Source organism: Cheilinus undulatus, linkage group 22 (assembly GCF_018320785.1).
Source record: "Cheilinus undulatus linkage group 22, ASM1832078v1, whole genome shotgun sequence".
Lineage (NCBI taxonomy): Eukaryota > Metazoa > Chordata > Actinopteri > Labriformes > Labridae > Cheilinus > Cheilinus undulatus.
The window spans coordinates 28,754,750-28,776,663 of record NC_054886.1 but is presented as its reverse complement, the minus strand read 5'-3'; the positions used below and the strand labels follow the sequence as shown (position 1 = coordinate 28,776,663).

The following is a 21,914-nucleotide window of genomic DNA, read 5'->3' as shown; positions in this document are numbered from 1 at the left end:
GAGGACCAGGAGAACTGGAGCTTTGTCTTGTGTTTGCATCCTTGTTTGAGGGAAGATCATGAAGGCACGGTGCTGTGGTTTCACGTGAAGGCTCACCACTACCAGAGCACTTCTGTAGGGTGGGTGGAAGGTACTCTATCCCTGGAACAACATAAAGATACGTATGACAACATTGTAACTCTTACCTATAGCATTGTAGTTTGGCAAACTGAGTTGGAGATTGCTTTAGTTTTGTTATGGCAGGTTTTTAAAACACGACTGGATGACAGAGTTGCAAACATGAGGTATGTCTTCTTTTTGTAATATTTATTTTTGGGGGGAATTATTGGATAAATTGACCTCCATAACTATTGTACTTTATGGAATGAGAAAATGCAACTGTAATGTGATATGACAAATTCAGTAAATAAACGGTTCACTCTTTGACTGTCATAAAGTTTTTAATGTAAGACTTTAGTCTTAAAAGTAATCAGTTCTTCTGCTGTCAGACACAGTAATACCCTTGCAAAGCAGATGGAGGCGCCTGTTTCCGCGTTTCTCACTGGTGAATCCATCTTGCAAAGCTCCCGTCTGAACAGTTTGGGCCCAGTTAGAAAGTGACAGGACCAATCAGGAATGAGGGGCAGTACTTTCAGGTGCAGTAGAGTCTTGACGTAAGCAAGCAGCAACAAGAGGCTGGTGCAATTATGGTGGAAGAGATTAGTGTGGATGCTGCTAAAGGGCTAGTTTTATCAGAACTTGACGACATTTCCTAGTTAAAAGAAGAACAAAGAACAGCAGCGAGTTGTTTTCTTTTCAAAAACGACAAAGTCGTGTACCGACATGTCTACAGTTGCCATGGTTTGCGTTATGAGTTCTCTATGGAGTTTACTCCTTGGTAACGGCTATGTTACCTGTTTTGTTACTCTGATTGGCCCATAAAGATGTGAGAGAACATTCATCCAGTCACCCTCCAAGTTTTTTTCAAAGGCTCTGCCCTTTCCCAAAAGCTGTCTATGAGTGGTTAGAGGTTAGAGTTTCAGTATATAATTGTAAAAATGTATTAAAGTATCATAAATGTTTTTTATAGTATAGTGTACCAAAAACAGTGGATCCAAGAGTAGGGGTTGCAAAGCATCAAGGGGGGCTTGTGAGATGTTCAAATGGAATATTGCTGCCTCCAGGTTTTCTAACAATACATTGCCATATAAAATTGTGTTTTTTAAGACTATTGTGTTCTTTTTCTGTTATTATAATTTATTATGTGATGCTACAAACAAATTATCATCAACAAAATTATTGTTGTCCTAGACTTAGTATACAAGAACTAATGTACTACACCAAATTTCAGAAGTGCTGTTAAAATAATACGTCAGCATTTTAAGTTAAAATTACATTGACTTGAAAGCCTGGTGCATTTCAAAAAGATTTGAACTCATCTGTCCTTCTTTCCAGGTGTCCTTTAGAGATTATATGGATGCAGACTTACCATGGAGTGACGAGACGGTCTAGTCTTCTTGCCAACGAATCACATCAGTTGCATTAACATCCAAACAAATCTACTATATTTACCTCTCCATCTCTTATTAATTATAAAGGTACATTGGAGTAACTGAGTTGTTGCAGGTAACCTCCGGCACACATGCATATTAGATGACCTACATCGAGCCTGTGACCTGTCCTGTCAGATTATGTCAAATCCAATCAGGACCGCTATAGTTATAAACTGAGTGACGTGGATTAAAATCAATATTTTCATTTTCACTACAGCTTTTTGCTTCCAGTTTCTTCTTGGAAAATGTTAGAATTACTTCACAGTTAACATGCAGCATTGCTGGTCTGTATAACTATGAGCACAGATAGTCTGTAATGGTGGTTTGCCTGTTTATCATTAGTAATTTATATCTACTGATGTAGAGACTACACTTCCATGGGGTGTGCAGCAAACTAATGACAATGTTTGATTACTCCATGAATCTGGCCTGACCTTAGCCCCTTATTAGATGATAAAAGAGGCTAGAATATATTGTTAAGGTTGCCTGTAAAATTATTGGTATGAGATTACCTGATCCGTCTCTAACCTTTTCAGTGAGAGTAACATCTACGGCTCATACAGCTTCCTGAGCGGGAGATTCATATCACCAACGACTAAATCCAACAGAATGAAGAAATCTTTCATCACTCCAGCTATTACACCTCTAAATTTAAAAACAGACAAATATGAAGAACTTTATTTTCACAGATGTCAGCTGTGTCGGTATAGACTGGTCTCTACCAAACCCCCACTACTTTATTTTTGAACCATACTGTTCACCTTTCCTTTTTCAGTGTATCTCCCACAGGGCGACAGCAGAGGGCAGCACAACGCAGATCTAGACCTCCTCTGGTCTAAGTGAGTCCTGCAGTGTAGAGCGCAATGAAAGCATAGATGCTGTTTCACAATGTGGCAGATTTCTGCAGGGTAAACTTTCCATTCTGGTTGTTTGATGTTGATTTTATTATCTGATTCAGGATTTTTTTTTAACTTCTCCAAAGGGTTTTGCAGTAATCTTAAAAATATATTAAAGAGCACTTAAAGTTACTTCTACAGTTCTAGAGCTAGCATGTGAGTTCCTTTGCCAGCATCAACATGAATCCCAGCCCACAAATGCCGCTTGGCAGGTTGGCCTTGTCCGCTGCCAAGAAGCGGTCAGTTAAAGAAGGCGACGTCGCCAAAACAACTTTTCATGTGAAGGAGAAGGCCTTCTTCTACGTTGACCCCGCTTGTCACGATCATCCTGACTTGCCCCTGATCTAGAGGCAGTTCTTATGAGGGCTTAGTGAGAAAATGCAGTGTCCATTGGATCCGGTCCCTCTAGCGCTAGGCAGAGTACTTATCGTTGCAGGGCAAGTGGCTCAGGTTACAATGACTGCAGTCGTAGCATACCGCACTGGGCAACTGACTTGTCCTCAGAACCCCATGATCTTTGATAGACACACGATGACTCAATGTGCTGTCTGTAGTCTGCACATTTGTTTTTACACTCGCGCATAAAGCAGTGTCATGGATCATCCATCACAAACGTGCTAACGCGTATCAGGCACGTGATTGAAGGTTCCTCGGCTAATGTGGATCAGAGCTTTCTCATCAGTGGACCTGCAATGGATGTTCTGGCTCGCATCATAAGAGCGTCTATGACAATCAGATGGGTTGTAGTAGGACTCTCTCTTAGCGTGAAGCTCGAGCATGCAGAGCCATGGATGAAGATTGTGGAACATCTATCACTCTATCTCCAGGCATTGCCATGTTCATGTTAATTCGAGACCTATTTATTGCCAACCTCTTGCCAGGGCTTACTTTTGGCTTGTTCATCAGTGACCTGAACAGAACAGATATAAAGAGGCGTGCTTTGCTTATTTTGCACTGGGGGATTTTCAACCCTATGTAAGATTCCCAGAACTCCCGGAAGCATCCCTGTTCCAAGCAGGCAAATTCCCTAATCTCGTTGAATTCATGAGAGGGTTCGTGTCTGAGTTTAACTCTGAAGCTGGCGCCATTCTCACAGGCGGTGCAAGCACTGTCTGACAAGTCTATGAGATGGGCATTCAAGCAGGTCGCAGAGCAGCGGCTACAGTCAATTGCGAAATGCTGGATGAAATCCTGGTTCCTCTCGAAAGTGCTGAACAAGCTGCCAAGGACTCTGCGATTGCACTATGAGATGGATGCCTTCCTGTTCGGCGCGACAGCTAGGTGCATCTGATGTTCAATTCAATTCACTTCAAGTTTATTTGTATAGCACATTTAAAACAACTTCAGTAGACCAAAGTGCTTCACTATAGTAAAGCACTTTGGTCTACTGAAGTTGTTTTAAATGTGCTAAACATATAATTTGGGTGAATTCAGTTTGAAATTCCTCCTTCCTGTTCAAAATGGTAAAACGTGGAGAGCTCACTGAGAATGAAAGAGTCCGCATTAAAGCACTTCATGATGCTGGATGGTCTTTGAGACAAATATGACAGGTGGTCTAATAAATTTGTTAAGCACTGCATTTTGTTAAAATGCTTATACTTGAAGGTCAGGTGAAGGCCACATCCAGCCCTCAAATGCAGCCCAACATCAGTTTCAAATACCATTAAATTATACACATGAAGAAAAATGATATAATCTGCCGTGAAAGTGTCAAAAAACAAACATTTATTTTAATGTCTATTTGCAGGAAATCAGAAATATAATAAGCTGTTATCACTTCTGAAAACATTTTTATATGCATCAATAAAGCATCTTTTAAAAAAAGAGAATAAAGAAATTTTTTTATTCAACTTACTGTTTTTTTTTTGCTCAGATCAAAAAAAGAAGATCAAAGAATGGCAGACTGCTAATGTAACATTCCTTTTTGCAGATATTTTTCACCTGTTGCAGGTGTTGTAAACACAAGAACAGTAGATGAAAAACAAACTGTTCATTTTTTTTACTTCCTTTTGAGAAATGAGAAACAGAAAACCAATGACTGTTTGTTTTTCCTTTTTAATGACTTTAGTCCTTTCAGGCAGTTAAAATTAAATTTAACAAATAAATAAATAAATAAATGGCCATCCATTTCAGTTTTTAACTTTGTTTTCAAGAAAAAGGGAGGGAATAAAAAATGGTTTGTTTTGTTCATCTTATTGTTTTTTTGTGGTAAATTTTTTGACCTGTTACAAGTGTCAACTGAAAAAAAAGTATTAACAAATTCTTTATTTGTAAGTTTCTTTTTACAAAACAACAAATTAAGTAAATTGAGAATAAATAAAATGGGAAATAAAAACTGAAAGGTTGTTCATTTTTGACCCCACCCCACATTCCTTGCTCCTATATTTTTAACCTGTTACAGGTGTTGTAAAGCCAAAATAATCAAAACACCGTAGATGAAAAAAAATCTGTTTCATTTTTCATTTAAAAGTTTCTTTTTAGAAAACAACAAACAGAAAAGGTATAACTGTTTAATTTTTTTAAAATTTTTGATTATCTTTGCCCTTTCAGCCAGTTTATATTACTTTAAATTGGGAATAAATAAAATGGGAAATAAAAACTGAATGGTTATTCATTTTTGTTTTTTTCATTTTCCCCCAAGAAAGGAGAAATAAAAAATGTGTTATTTACATAGATAGATGCATACCTTATTAAGGAAAATTCAACCATATTTGGTTAATCTTTTTTTTTTGTGTTCAGATTTAAAAAATGAAGATCAGAGAGAATACGACTGGTGATGTAACATTCCCATTTTTCCTATATTTTTGACTTGTTGCAGGGGTTGTAAACACCAAAACAACAGTCGAAAAATAAACCTTTCTTCATTTCTTTACTTCTTATTTTGAAAACCAGAAGAAGAAAATGAATCAACCTTTTTTTAAATTTTTTGATTCCCAGTTTAACCCAGACAGCCAAAAAGGGTCGACGGTAGTCCGTTTTTTCCTTGTTTTATTTTCCTATTTTTAAACACTAACTGGGAACAGATTGTTTCCTGATTTGGGATTTCTCACTTGAAATGAAAAAGGTTCAGTCCAGAATGATGTAGATGCCATTATATGTCACATGAACAAGCATACGCACAAAAAAAGATATTTACAAAAGAATGAAGTTTGCTGGAAAAGAAAGACTGGATCAAAAACAAAAGCAACCTCTCACAAAAGTAAGGCTTTATAAGACGTTTTATGGACTTACATCATAAGTTTAAAGTACCGTAAAATACCAAATAATCGCCGGGTCCCAGTTAACTGCCGGGACCCAATTAACCGCCAGGTGTTGCAGTACATTTTGACAAATAAACGCCTATTCCAAATAAATGCCGGATGTAATTTATTTACAGCTCCAATATGTATAGAATCAACTCCCGACTCCCTTCCTATTCTTCTCCCTGTCTGAGCTCCGTAACTCCGCCCCTCTCTTTACGTGCCTCCTCGCAGATGACAATATCCGCTGAATTGAACACTCACGGTGGCAAAGTGCTTGTGGAGTGATTTTGCTCTGCTTTTCCACTGAAATCAATGGCCGAATCACAAGCAAGAAAACACTTCATTTCATCATGAACAAATTCTACACAGGAACGAACACGGCCGTAATTCCACCATTGAATCAGCTTCTCACTGAGCTGAGATACAGAAGCTACAGTGGCCAATAGGAATGCTCCCTCTGACCTGAGCCTGATTGGCTGCGAGTACTAGCCTCCTCATTGGCTGGGGTACCTCCGTCCCTTGCTGGTTTTCTCAAGTGAGATAGCAGCGCCATGCCCCAGTGCAGCGAAAAAATAAAAAGTACAACATTAACTTTAAACTGTCTGTCGTCAACTTTGTGTTTGTTTAGTTCCTTACCAGTATTTAAAGTGTTTAGAGAGTGTTGAGTTGACAGAAGAAGACAAAAGTATACCTATGGTACTGTAATCTTGTCTTGAAAATGTAAAAGTGATATTCATACTGGTGTAAATAAATAGTTTGATTAAATTTACCACATTTTTCCAATTTTTGCTAAGCAAAATTTTTGTGAGTAAGGAATTAAACACCTGTTCCAAACAGCTGACTGGTCTGCTCAGTGATTGAAACAAATAAACGCCCCGGCTATTATTTGGTATTTTACGGTAAGACTTTGTAAGGAGCTGTGGAAGCACCGTAAAATATTTTTCCTTAATGGTATACCCAGCCGGTGATCCTTTTCCAACATGGATGCTTTTTGATTAACCCTTTCAACAGTTTATTCAGTAAAAAGTATCATATCTGAAAGGTCTGATTTGAAGATTTTACCTGAAATCACTAAACGAAACGCCTTTCTGAACCAACTATAGAAGAATGCATAAATCATAGGATTCACAGTAGAGTTCAGGAAGCCCAGCCATCCAAATGCACTATACAGTTCTCGTGGTACTGAGTAATCCACATAAGGATAGACTAGATTACAGATGAAAAAAGGACTCCAGAAAGAAAGAAACCCACCAAGGATGATGGCCAGGGTTTTGGTGGCTTTTGTCTGGTTTGTGTTTGACATTTTAACAGCGCTGGCATTGTGTATGCTGTGAAACTGTTTCTTTGCAACGAGGAAAATCTTCATGTAGACTCCCAGCAGTATTACTCCTGGCATGTAAAAACAAACTAAAGTCGACAACGTGCCAGCGAGCTTGCCTTGAGTCATAGAACACCTGCCTTCACATACATATTGCTTATAGTGAGAGTCTTCCATTCCAAAAGTATTCAGGTTAAAAAAAACTAGCCCAAAGCCCATAATAGGAGAAATACTCCAACACAGTAAAACCATAATCAACACAACACGAGTAGACATTTTAGTTCTGTAAAGCAGAGGCTGGCAGACAGCATAGTATCGATCAATAGAAATGAATGCCAGATTAATAATAGACGCTGTAACCAACATGATGTCAATACTTATGCAGACTTTACAGAAGAAGTCGCCAAAATACCAGCAGGACTCTATAACCCGAATCATACCAGGGACCATGACCAGTGATCCCAAGAGGAGGTCAGACATGGCCAGAGAGAAGATCAGGTAATTGGTAGGAGTATGGAGCTGCTTGAAATAAGCAACGGTGAACGTGACGAGAAGGTTTCCACACACTGTTAAAATGATTATAACTCCGATGGAGATGTAAAGGCAGACACGTATGGGGAGGGGATAACTTCTCTTTAAGCAGGAGTTGTTTCTGGACTCAAAGCAGAACTCTGACTCCATCTGTTTCAGAGGAAAGAGGAAAATCAGGATTAAAACAATTTTATACAAGAGACAGCATTTCCTCATATATATGTTCATCCACATATCAAACTTAATAAATATGCTAAATAAAACGCATCAAGTTTAGTAGTTCAGTATCATTCATGGCATTTATTTTTCATCCATCCTTGATCCCCTCTCAGTACACAACTCTGCCTTCAGCTTTGAGAAGAACTTGACAATATATAGAGCAGTGTTACTCAACCCTGCATCTTCGGCAAAACATCTTCGCAAGAGCCACAATTTAAGTGGTGAAAATTGGTTAAAGTGGCATTAAAAGTGAGTTAAACATGGTTAAAATGGTGGCAAGTGGCAAAAAAAGTGGTAAAAAATGGGCGAAAAGGAGCAAATAGGCATAAATTGGCAAAAACTGTGGAAAATGAAGTAAAGTGGATAAGGCGTGTAAATTGGAAAAATGGGTGATAAGTGACAAAAAAATGAGTTGCAGATGGCAAAAATGGTCCAAAAGTGGCACAAATGTGGCATTAGTTAAAGGTGACTAAAATGGGCAAAAAGCAGCAAAGAGTGTTAAAAATACGGGCAAAGATAGGAAAAAAGTGTCACCGTTTAAATGGGTGAAAAGTGGCAAAAAATGTTGAAAAAGGACAAAGAAGCGATTTAAGTGGCATAAAATGGTGAAATGGGGCAAAAAAGACAGAAGTGGCAAAAACAAGTGCCAATTGATCAAAAGTGGCAAAAAGGGGAAAAAAAGGGGAAAAAAACAGCAAATAAGGGCAATGGAAATTTACAGACAAATAACTAAGGTTGACAGTTAAGCCTCCTGTATAACTGTGGGGATCAAACTGATTAATGTGACTTTTAACAGGTAATTTTTGAGGTCAGAGTTTCCCTTTGTCTTCTGAGGAATAATATTTAAAATTAAGACGTAAAAAAGCCACAATTCATCACTAAAGAGTCACATGTGGCTCAAGAGCCATGGGTTGAGTATCACTGATGTCAAGTATCATCACAAGCAGAGTTCAAGAATATGAGAATGATTTTACTTAACAAATAAATTTACCAGGACGATCAACCAAAAGGGATGAAAAGCTTAAAAATGAATTTTAACATAGAAGTACATACCATTTTAGAATCAATAAAACATACAAAATACTGAAGCAAATATAACGCAAACTCGTGACAAACAAAAGTCAGAGTTTTCTAGTATATAAAGTCACAAATATGTATGGAAAAAAAAATGAGATTTCGAGTTTTAAAGTAAAAACAATGTATTAATTTTTTAGGGGGGAGATTAGAAATGTGCAAATTCAGGAGAAAAATTCAAAATCAAACTCAAAATGAAAATCTCTAAATGTTCAGGATTAAAAGGGTAATCAATATATAACAACCCACCCACTTGAAAAAAAAAAAAATAATAGTAAGTTTATAAAATCAGAAATTTCCTAAAAAGAATCAGAATTTTGAAGATTAAAAAAACCCCAACTCAATTAATGGGAACAAAATTTCAGTTTTTGAGATTAAAAAGTTTCTAATTTATGGAAAAAGATAAACTTTTAACAGATTACACATTTCTAAGTTAAGAGAGAAAAAAAGAAAAATCAGAGTTTATAAAGTCACAATTTTACAAAACCAATCCAGAATTTTCTGAACTAAAAATTCACAAATTTATGAGAAAAAGATAAATTTGTTTAGAAATGTTGCCACTTAATGAGAAAACACACCCTGAACTACGTCTCCACTTTAAAAATGGTCAGTAAATATCCAACAATGTGATTTGAGTATCTAAAGTCCAAATTTATGCATTTTTACTCTAACATTAAAAATTCAGTTTCTCATACATTTAAATCTTGAACTCAAAAACAGTCTTGAAAATAAACACCATTTTAATTGATTAGAATAGTCACGAAACACCTTTGTAATCAGAGAATTTCTTCCCATAGTATGCTATAATAACCTATAAAAAAGCACAAAAACTGGAAATACATTACAAAAGCTTAAGCTGATGTAAAACACTTGCCATGAAGATATATTATGAGATAATAATCCTTCAAAATAAGACGCTAGCCTGAAATCGATATAAGAGCAAGTCGACAAGTCCAAGCCGTCCTTTGATTTGAGCCCTTTTGAATTTTTCATACAGCTTAGATTAGCTCCATAAAACAAGGTTTGTTGATGCCATGACCATTTAAATAAAAGTTATAAATGAAAAATCATTTCACTTTCACATTCCTAAATCATAAAGTTATTTTAAAAAATAGCATAAATTAACATCCACACTTACCTACCATGGCTATCTGGCCAGCAGAGCAGATGCTGTCACATGTGGATGTCTATTCTTATTCTGAATAATCTCTGTGTCTGGTCAGTAAAGTCAGGAGGTTAAATTAAAGAACCTAAGGGAGTGAGGCTGGACAGTCAGTCCCAGCAGACAGAAAAGCAGCACAACAGGGATTAAAAATCCCTAAATGGTCCATTAGTGAGTTTAAAGACTACCTAAAGTTTTAAAGTCACTCGTGAAAAGTTTTCCAATTAAAACAGAAAGTTCATAACAAATGTCAGAAAGTGCTGACAACTGAAGTTAAAAGCCTACTGACTGGAGAAGAAATTGATTCACTTAAGTATTGTTTTTTTTTTGATAGTTTTGATAAATTGTTTTAATTTCACATTATGTAGATTGTCAGAAAGCTCCAACTCTCCTCTTACCCTGTCTGACGTTTCCCCCTGGTTGGGACAGTATCTTTAGTTTGAGGAGGTTTTGCATCATTGTTTATCGGTATCACGTAAAATTGGGATAATTCATAAAAAATGTGGATTCACGTTAACAGTCAGGAGTGCAAATAAAGTAAAGAAATACAGTTCAGTTGTTCCCTAATATACACTGAAAAACTTCATGCTTGAAAAATAAATAAAAGGCCAAGAGTTCAAAATGACACACCATGCTACCTCTAATAGTTTACATGTGGAGCACTGTAAATGCATCAATTACCCATAAATTACCCTAACTTGCCTTTCTTCTGCCTTTTTGATTGTAAATGCTGCTTATATTGACCTTCTGTGATCAAATGTGCATATGACAGTTACTGCATGGTCATTTCCGCGTATAGATCAGCATTTTTCAATCTGGACAAGAGTGACGGTTGCATTTAGATTTCACACCAGATCTTAGCTCACGTACGCACGTTTTTTAAGTCAGCATGGACTTGTTGTGCATCACCAAATAAGTCCACACTGATGTGAAAACATGTGTACGTGAGCTTAGAACTGGTGTGGGATTTGAGCACGACTTTTGTCGTTTTTGAAAAGAAAACAAATCACTGCCGTTCTTTGTTCTTCTTTTAACGAAGAAATGTCTTCAAGTTCTGATTAAACCGGCGCTTTAGCAGCATCTACGCTAAGCTCTTCTGCCATAATTGCACTGGCCTCTTGTTGCTGCTTGCTTAAGTCACAACTCTGCTGTGCCTGAAAGTACTGTCCCTCGTCGTCAGGGCCGTTTCTAGCCATTTTGGCGCCCTAGGCGAACTTACCATTTACCCCCCCCCCCCGCCAAATGTGTGGTGATGCATATTTCTTAAAAAATGCATAAATATTATTAGTAAGGTTTTTATTTATTCTGTAGCATGTGCTCTTAAGCTTTTCAAACTAAAAAAATAAATAAATCTGATTTTTTTTTTTTCCAGTTTCCCAGCAACAATGAAATTTCAATGTTGTGATCAGCAGCGTCAGTCTGTTTATCAAAATACAAGATTGTCCTTTTTACATTCATCAGTTATCAGAGGTAATGTACTTTTACCAAAGTTAAAGACTTAATATTTTGAGTAAACATTAGGGGCATAGACCCCACAACATTGGTGGACCTATTCAAAATGTTCAGCGCTCATGACGGTGCCCCCCTCAGCGTGGTGCCCTCGGCAACCGCCTATATCGCCTATGCCCAGAAACGGCCCTGCTCGTCGCTGATTGGTCCTGTCATTTTCTAACCACGCCAAAACGGTTCAGATGGGAGCTTTGCAAGATGGATTCGCCAGTGAGAAACAAGGAAACAGCGACTCCAGCAGTGAGTTGTTTTCTTTTAAAAAAAGCCTGTAGCTACCGCCACATTCTCCTTTAATGGCGCTGATTGGTCTGAACAGTGTTCGGTTCAGTACAAGCGTTGTAGATTGGAGCTTTTTAAGATGGATTAGCCTAAGTTTTGCTGAGTTTTGAACAGCTATTGACTGCTGACCTCAGTGGTGTAGCTTGTTAACCAACATTTAGCTGAATTATTTTTTTTTTTCATGTTTCAGAAAATTTGGACCTTCTTAGTAGAAAAGTGGCTATGAGAGACCTGATACCTAACCCTGATTAATGGCAGGCTGGTGCCAAGAGTTAAAGTTAATGCTTGTTCGTCAAAAGATTGCACTCTTTCTAGTAAAAGTTTTAGTCTGAGCTCTGTCAGTGTATAGTAAACATTCATTAGAGGTGTGAATGATGGTCCAGTGGGGCTGATATAAGCCTCCTCTGTTGACCCTCACACCTCCAAGTCCAGGGAGCTCATTACCACTAGCTCATCCTCAACCAGGGAGCTCATTAATATCAAAATGATGGCTCTATCCATGCTTTTATGGCAGTCAAATTTGTCCCAGGTCAGTTAGTTTGAAAACAAAAACAGTTGGAAAAGAATGTTTATTGGACACATAACTTGCTTCATTTACTCCAGGGCCAGAATTGGACTAATGTTCAGCTCTGGAGTTTCTAACCACTTTAGTTCACGCCTTTTTACTGGAAACACGGGCTATGACTTTAGCCTCCCCAGTAAATGAGACCAAAATGGTTGACTTTTCTCTACAAACATATCATTGTTTTATGTTTTATCAAGACTCAGATTTACACCTTGATATAAATTAGTACAAATCCTAAAAAGTTAGGATGTGTAAAATTTGAATGTATATGCAATACAGTGATTTGCAAATCTTTTTAAACTTATTTCAATTGAATACTGCATATGACAAGATATTTAACTCTCGAAATTGATCACATCTATTTATATATTTTGGTGAAGATAGATTCACATTCAGAATTTAATGCATTTAACTTATTGAGTATTGAGAGATAAGTGATTTTTCGGCTGGCATAAGGGGGCGCTCTCACGCTCCCTGTGAGTGATTTTGGGGCTTCTGGGATACGTAGTTGGAACACGGAAGACGGTAGATCAAAAACAGCTGAGTTGAAAGCATGAAGTGGAGATGCCGGGATGGAGGTAATCTAAGCTAAAAGTTCTAAAATATTCAGTATCGGCACAAAATGCCCCCCCAAAAAACTGAGGGATCAAGTGGCCAGTTTCGCCAGTGGAAGAAACTTTAAACTTTTTCCTGAGAAATCGGTAACTCACTGAAACTGACAGCAAGTCCAGGCATCAACGCGTTCATTCATCTGCCTCGGCCGGCGAAGAGGCTAAAGAATGCCGCCATGTCGTGCCCGTGCGTCAGAGAAAAAGGCATCCGCTGGCCAGCTTGATATATACAGCTACAACACTTTAGAGACGGACTTTTCTGACCAAGACTCTGAGGAATGGCTGCCGAGTGAGCGGAGCTGGTCTTGTTCTCCGTCCCAGAGCGATGGAGGTAAGTTAACGTTGGGAACCCACTGATTATTCAGACAAATTTATCGAATGAAACCATAACTCATGCGTTCACTCGTGATTTCAGAAGCAGTCAGTGATGATTTGGGCTGCCATGGCATCTGCTGGTGTTGGTCCACTGTGTTTTCTGAAGTCCACAGTCAACATAGCCATCTACCAGGACATTTCAGAGCACTTCATGCTTCCCTCTGCTGACAAACTTTATGGAGATGCTGATTTCATTTTTCAGCAGGACTTGGCACCTGCCCACACTGCCAAAGGTACCAAAAGCTGGTTCAATGACCATGGTGTTGCTGGTCTTGATTGGCCAGCAAACTCACCAGACCTGAACCCCATAGAGAATCTATGGGGTATTGTCAAGAGGGAGATGAGAGACACCAGACCAAACAATGCAGATGACCTGAAGGCCGCTATCAAAGCAACCTGGGCTTCCATTACACCTGAGCAGTGCCACAGGCTGATCGCCTCCATTCCCCGCCACATTGATGCAGTAATTCATGCAAAAGGAGGCCCAACCAAGTATTGAAGGCTTAAAAATGAACATACTTTTCAGAAGCCTGACATTTCTGTTGAAAATATCCTTTTTTTAATTGATCTTATGTAATATTCAAATTTTTTGAGACACTGAATTTTGGGTTTTCTTACCTGTAAGCCATAATCATCAACATTTCAAGAAATAAAGGCTTGAAATATTTCACTCTTTGTGTAATGAGACTATATAATACATGAGTTTCACTTTCAGAAACAAATGACAAAAAACATTGAAGTTTCTCATGATATCCTTATTTTTTTGAGATGCACTAGTATATTATAGTTGACATGTTTGAGCTACATTACTTATGTTAAACAGTAACTGTTCGAACACAAAGGTAGTAAATACGAGCCAAAATCATTGGGTTGGTCCTGTAAAGTACATGCATCATTGCTGGATTAATCAGAGCAACAGTGGGTGTGGTGTGCCTTTAAACTCTGAGCCTCTAGATTTAGCACATTGGTTTTATTTTTGGGAACCAGAATTTTACAACTTAAACTCTAATGCTGCAGCCATTTAAAGGGAGATTTGCTAAGTAATCCCTTGGACATTCCCTTTTTTAGTAAAACCCTGAGTGAACTGATGTGTGTTCTGATGTGACAGTTTTCATTGTATAACTGTATATAGTTAGCGCTGGCTTTTGAGAATTAGTTGCAACTTATAATGATGTGAACATAATCCAGAAACGTTGCCATCTTCTCGGGGCCAAAGCTAGTTTAAAATGGGCTGTCCCTACTTTTTTTGAGATGTGTTGCTGTCATCAAATTTGACAAAGAGCTAATACTTTTCATGAAATGGACTGGCTTTTACCTTGGCTTTAATACCACCTGTACATAGACTAGTCAAATAGCTTGTCCTGGGATTGGATAAATCTCTCTGGTTGGCATAAAAACACCTTAAACTGTGATTTGTCTGCCTGGTAACAGATGATGTGGTTATGCATTCACACACCCGGAGGAAGCTCAGTCAGAGTGCGTCAGTGTTTCTGAAGTCCACAGAGGAACATGGCTTCAATTTTTGTCTGCGTCTCCCTCCTTTTCATCAGCCTCCACTCTACAGGTATAATCAAAACACACATCATTGATTAAGCCTTCTATCACAGTGTTACACATTTATTGACTTGTGTTTTTGTCTGCAGATGGATATATGCTATCTGTGGTGAGCAAGTGTGTTTTCAACTCAACTGATCTAAATGACATAGAGTACATCTACTCTCACTGAGGTTCACCAGCAGCTCTGGGAAGTATGTGGGGTTTACTGAGTATGGTCTTAAGCAGTGCTGGCCAGTGGAAGGGCTCAGGAGACATTCTGTCTACCCACCATTTTCCTGAAGTCTGTGGTCTCCCATGGTTTTAAAATAGTTTCAGATTAAAAAAAAATCGTCTAATGCGTGGCTGGCCTTATCTAGGAGATATTTCTAAATCTGAAAGGTGGCAGTGTTTAAAACAGCAACTGTAGCAAATCAAAAAACAACACTACAAAACTTTGGACGGCACATACAGTAGGCTTCTAGTTGTTATCTGTATCATTTTTGTGTTGGTTAATAAAGAAAACGTCTGAAATATGTTGGATGAATTTGCTTAATTGTGTCAAAAAAACTGTTCATAAAACCTTGTTGTGATTTCTGAATGAGTGAAATATTAATATTATGTGGATGGAGTTTCCCAATAATGCCCTTGAGCAGAGTTTGAGGATGTGTGTAAATGTTTTTGGATGTTGCATGTTGTACACACTCTAAACGGTGTATTTGAGTGTTTTTATAGGTAATGTCGTATTTGGAAAGAATTTAATCCAGTTTGGATTTGGATTCAATGGATGCTTGCTGTGCAGGGATTTCCTTGTGAGGTTCCAGGGGCCTTCCTCGCCACTTTCATGTGACGTGCTACTACAGGGTACTACCCCTGCACAGATTTTATATTTGTAGGTGTTCGTGTTCAGTGTAGTTTAAGGGTGTGGGGGTGAACACCCCAAGGCAAGGGACGCCAAGCCCCTTTCAGTGGTGGTAGTAATTGCTGTAACCATGGAGACGGCAGCTTGAAGAATACCTGGAGAGATGGGGCATGGGCCTGGCACAGGCCTGGAGGATGGCCATCTCACACCAGAGCAGTACAGGACCAAGGCCGACGTGGCAAAGTGTCAGATCGGTATATGCTCCGATACCTGACCTGACCTGGGGCTAATGTACTGTTTTGGGCTTTTTCAACTTGAAATTGCAAGTTCTTCCTTTAATGTAGAACTATGATCTCAGGTAAATGCCTCTGTCAGGTTTCCCTCAAGTTTCATTGTATCTGGCATCATGACATTATTTTTAACCTTTCCTTTGTTGGAGTCAAACTGCCATTTTCTTGTTGCTGGCCTGACGGAAAAATACTGCGAACTGTGTAAGGGAAGACAAAATTACAAGACAAAATTGTATTTTAAAAAGTATGTTATGGCCAATGAAGGACTCGACTGAATTGTTTACTGTGTATTGAGTAATTCCAAACAAAGTTTTGCATTAGCCTTATGTCGGTAAGTTATTCCAATCAGAGGATTTATTTTTTTCCTTATGCATTTTTTGACTTGGCCTGGATGGATGCATGTATGACCAGCTGTCTACTGGAGAGCCCCTGTGTCTTGCTGTTAGGGGCTGTGGTAGCAGCTTGTTGAACCAGTCTTGGGGACAGGGTTGCCTGGGTGTTTGCTAAAAATAACCCGACACGATCAGACAAATTCCCCTAATTGTATAGATATTTGTATCTTGAATGGCGAGGAGCGCTCCAGCTAAGTGACATTTTACTCCCAGTGCGGACCAAAACATGGCGGCCTACTGGTGAGTTTATAAGCTCAAGTTTTGTCTCATCATGCAGGGTTCCTTTTAAGCCTGCAAACTTCATTGTATTCAGACACAAATTTTGATAACAGATGCTTTTATAAGGTTAAAGTGGAAAAAAGTGTTTTAAATGGTAATAACTGGGCAAAAAGGTGGTGAAATAAGATTAAATAGTGGCAAAAATGGGTAAACATAGGCAGACATTGAGAGAAACTGGCTTAAAGTGGCCAATACAGACAGAAAAACATGGTGAGAGGTATTACAAGTGGCAAAATCAGATGTAAAGTTGTGAAAAGGGGCATAAGAGGACTAATTGTGCCTTAAATTGGCCAAAAAAGTAGTGAAAAGGGGTTAACATGTGACAAAAATTAATTTTGGGTTGCAAAAATGGGTTAATGGTGCAAACATGTATTTGAAGTGGCAAAAAATGTGTCTAGAGTGGTCAAAACAGGAAGAAAAAAGTACAGAATTGTTAAAAAGTGGGACCAATGCTACTGATACGGCACATCAATATTATCAATAAATCGCAACAGTGAAGGCCCCTTTAACTGGAATTGTCATGGGGCCCTGGGTCCAGTCCTGGTCCGGATGTCAAACTTCGTCTTGGACAGAATTAGGTCACACTACAAGAGTGTTTGTCATTCCTTAAGCTCTTGATTGGTCAGAGGTTTGACGATGAGCTTGGACGAGCAGTTGGGCCAAAATTGGGCTGAATTTGTGTCTTCTGAGACGGCCCGAAGCTCTCTGAGCGACATGAAGAGTGATGTGAATAAACAGCACAAACATGCTAATAATTCATGGGCCAGGTTTGAGAAGCCATTCTACTCCCATCAGGAGCCTTGTGATTTTCCGTACGAATATAGGAGCGCCTTTAAGATGGCCTTTAAATCCAGCCTTTCTTACGTGTCTCTCCCCCACTTTGTTGTCCTTGTTATTCACTTTTCTCCTTTATCGATATAGCCATAAAAAGACCACTAAAGAAATGATGAATGCTTTACGTTACAAAAAAAGAAGAAAAAACTGGGAAAGTAGAGGAATGCACATAAAGATTCCACAGGTAAGTAGGTTAAGTGGTAAAATGTGTGATAGTACCATGAGTTTATTTTGTTTTGTAGTCCTTTTAAAACTAAGATGTTTGCTGACACCATGATTAAGGAGCATAAAGCTATAAAGAGTAAAATAACAATAAAATGCTCTTGTCTCCTGTGGTTGCAGGAAAATCTTTAATTAACAATAAAAAAAAGGTAATCGTTATATATACAGTGTTTAATAAATTTATTAGACCACCTGTCATAAAAACGAGAAAACAAATACTTTGGAAATATTTCAAAAACTTGTTTAAACTAAAAATGTTATTATTTATTTGGCAAATAACAAACTGAAACAACTTAAATAGTCCTTTTCCACACATAACCAAAAAATGTCATATTTTGTATGGCCTCCTTTGGCCTTGATAACAGCTTGCATTCTTGCTGGCATTGTTTTTATGTACTTTTCCACAGTCTCTTTTCTTATTGAGTTCTAAATAGTTTCTAGCTGTTCCCACAGACTTGCTTTAGATGAAACTTTTGTGCCGTCAATCTTTGAATCTACTAAATCCTAAATTTGTTCAATAGGATTCAAATCTGGACTTTGACTTGGCCAGTTCATCAGTTCCAGTTCTCCAGATTCTTTTTTCTTGCTCAAATAGTCTGCAGAGCTTTGAAGTGTGCTTGGGGTCATTGTCTTGTTGGTATATGAACCCACGAACAATCAGATTCAGTCCAGAAGAGATTCCATGATGCACTGAGATGTTGTGGTAGACGTTCTTGTTCACGATACCGTCCATTTTCACTAATTTGCCCACTCCACATCCACAAATGGAACCCAATACCATAATGGAATCTCCACCGTGTTTCACTGTGGGTGCAATGCATCTGGCATCAAAACCTTCTCCAGCTTTTTCTTGCGGACATAAACACGACCATGCTGACCCAAGAGTTCAAACTTGGACTTGGCAAATTACTCCAAAGCATACTTGAGCACACTGTGAGAACACTTTATGTCTTTCCCTATTTGTCTCAGAGACCATCCAGCATCATGAAGTGCTTTAATGCGGACTCTTTCTTTCTTAGTCAGCTCTCCACATTTTACCATTTTGAGCAGGAAGGAGGAATTTCAAACTGAATTTATCCAAATTTGAGCCGGCTCACTGGGCTTCTCTGAGAGGTCAGAAATTTATCAAGCATAACATTCAACCACTAAAACTCATTTTTCTCTTCAGGAATGCAAGTAAATAACTATAATTTAACATATTAATCAAGAAATAATAATGTCCTTTACTATTTTTTTCAGTTTTTTTGTAAATCAGTACATTTGAAAATTCATGGATAACAATAATAATTATATTTTAGCATTAAAAATATAATTTGGGTTAAAGAGCTTCTACATATTGGCGTATTAACCATTGCAGAAACATAAAAAATGATTTTGGTAATTACCAATGCTGTTAATTTAGGGCAGCTGTGGCATAAACCTTACTTTGGTTAGGATTAGGGTGGTCTAATGAATTTGTTAAGCACTGTATATATGTGTATATTGATGTACATATAAGTGTCTCCTGATTTCCAATCTGTAATTTATTCATCATGTACATAACAGCTGTACATAGTATTTATAATTGTTTTTGATTTCTAAGTTACATTTCTATATGTCCTATTTTTCATTTATTCATTATTCATTTGTGTGCTTTGTTTACTCCACTCTTGCTGCTGTAAATTTGGAATTTCCCCTTGCGAGACTAATAAAGGAATATCTTATCTTAACTGGGAACAGCTTGTTTCTTGATTTTGGATTTCTCACTTGAAATGAAAACGTGTTGGTCATGAAGTACACTGACTCCTCTCATACGGAGGGCATGGAGCTGACACGGACAGGCTGATAGGTTCAGTCCGGAAATGTAGATGGCATTATATGACACATGAACAAGCATATGCACAACAAAAGATATTTAAAAAAGAATAAAGTTCGCTGGAAAAGAAAGACTGGATAAAAAACAAAAGCAACCTCTCACAAAAGTAAGGCTTTCTAAGACGTTTTATGGAATTACATTAAAACTTTAAAGTAAGAGTTATTAAGGAGCTGTGGAAGCACTGTAAATGATTTTTTCTTATGCAAATGCAAAATCCACTTCCGACACCAAAGCTTTTTGACCCTTTCAACAGTTTATTCAGTAAAAAGTGTCATATCTGAAAGGTCTGATTTGAAGATGTTACCTGAAATCACCAAATGAAACGCCTTTCTGAACCAACTATAGAAGAATGCATAGATCATAGGATTCACAGTAGAGTTCAGGAAGCCCAACCATGCAAATGCACTGTACAGTTCTCGTGGTATTGAGTAATCCACATAAGGATAGACTAGATTACAGATGAAAAAAGGACTCCAGAAAGAAAGAAACCCACCAAGGATGATGGCCAGAGTTTTGGTGGCTTTTGTCTGGTTCGTGTTTGACATTTTAACAGCGCTGGCATTGTGTATGCTGTGAAACTGTTTCTTTGCAACGAGGAAAATCTTCATGTAGACTCCCAGCAGTATTACTCCTGGCATGTAAAAACAAACTAAAGTCGACAGCGTGCCAGCGAGCTTGCCCTGTGTCAGAGCACACCTGCCTTCACATACATATTGCTTATAGTGAGAGTCTTCCATTCCAAAAGTATTCAGGTTCAAAAAAACTAGCCCAAAGCCCATAATAGGAGAAATACTCCAACACAGTAAAACCATAATCAACACAACACGAGTAGACATTTTAGTTCTGTAAAGCAGAGGCTGGCAGACGGCATAGTATCGATCAATAGAAATGAATGCCAGATTAATAATAGACGCCGTAACCAACATGATGTCAATACTTATGCAGACTTTACAGAAGAAGTCGCCAAAATACCAGCAGGACTCTATAACCCGAATCGTACCAGGGGCCATGACCAGCAAACCCAAGAGGAGGTCGGACATGGCCAGAGAGAAGATCAGGTAATTGGTGGGAGTATGGAGCTGCTTAAAATAAGCAACGGCGAACGTGACGAGAAGGTTTCCACACACTGTTAAAATGATTATAACCCCGATGAAGATGTAAAAGCATACACGAGTCGGGAGGGGATAACTTCTCTTTAAGCAGGAGTTGTTTCTGGACTCAAAGCAGAACTCTGACTCCATCTGTTTCAGAGGAAAGAGGAAAATCAGGATTGAAAAAATATTATATATGAGACAGCATTTCCTCATATATATATGTTCATCCACATATCAAACTTAATGAATATGCTTAATAAAAAGCATCAAGTTTAGCAGTTCAGTATCATTCATGGCATTTATTTTTCATCCATCATTGATCCCCTCTCAGTACACAACTCTGCCTTCAGCTTTGAGAAAAACTTTACAATATATAGAGCAGTGTTACTCGACCCTGCTCAACCAAAGAGCCAAATTGTTAAAAAAAAAAATTACCTTCACAAGAGCCACTATGGCATGGTTGCCAAATGGGTTTAAAGTGGCATCAAAAGTGAGTTAAACATGGTTAAAATGGACAAAAAGTGGCGAAAAAGTGGCAAAAAATGGGTGACTAGGAGAAAAATAGGCATAAAGTGGCAACAACTGTGGAAAGTGAAGTAAAGTGGAAAAGGGGCGTAAATTGGAAAATGGGTGATAAGTGACAAACATGAGCTACAGGTGGCGAACATGGTCCAATAGCAGCAAAAATGTGGCAAAAATCGAGTAAAAAGTGACTAAAATGGGCAAAAAGCAGCAAAGAGTGTCAAAAATGAGGGCAAAAATAGGGAAAAGTGGCATTTAATAGCAAGTCACACTTTAAATGGGTGAAAAGTGGCAAAAAAATTGTGAAAAAGGGCAAAAAAGAGACAAAAGTGGCAAAAACAAGTGCCAACAAGGGCCTAACTCAGCAAAAATGCATCAAAAGTGGCAAAAAAGGATAAAAGGGAAAGAAACAGCAAATGAGGACAATGGAAATTTACTGACACATAATTAAGGTTGACAGTTAAAGCGTTCTGTATAACTGGGAAACACACTTATTAATGTGACTTGTAACGGGTGATTTTTGAGGTCAAAGTTTCCATTTTTTCTTCTAGGGAATAATATTTCAAATACATAAAAGAGCCCCATGGGGCTCAAGAGCCACGCGTTGAGTACCACTGATTTAGAGAATCATCACAAGCAGAGTTCAAGAATATGAGAATTATTTTACTTGACAAATAAATTCATCAGGATGATCAACCAAAAGTGGTGAAAAGCTTAA

At 38.1% G+C, this 21,914-nt stretch overlaps 2 protein-coding genes across 2 annotated transcripts; both read right to left on the bottom strand.

Moving 5' to 3' along the window:
* Nucleotides 1–6,682: 6,682 nt before the first annotated feature.
* Nucleotides 6,683–11,170, bottom strand: LOC121504321 (trace amine-associated receptor 1-like). The gene is made up of 2 exons (XM_041779034.1): nt 11,129–11,170; nt 6,683–7,669 (listed from the first exon to the last, which is right to left on the bottom strand). The coding sequence occupies exons 1-2, from the start codon at nt 11,168–11,170 to the stop codon at nt 6,683–6,685; spliced, it is 1,029 nt and encodes a 342-aa protein (XP_041634968.1).
* Nucleotides 11,171–19,834: 8,664 nt separating this feature from the next.
* On the bottom strand, nt 19,835–20,821 carry LOC121504320 (trace amine-associated receptor 1-like). The gene has a single exon (XM_041779033.1). It carries the CDS (start codon nt 20,819–20,821, stop codon nt 19,835–19,837), a length of 987 nt encoding a protein of 328 aa, XP_041634967.1.
* Nucleotides 20,822–21,914: the final 1,093 nt, after the last annotated feature.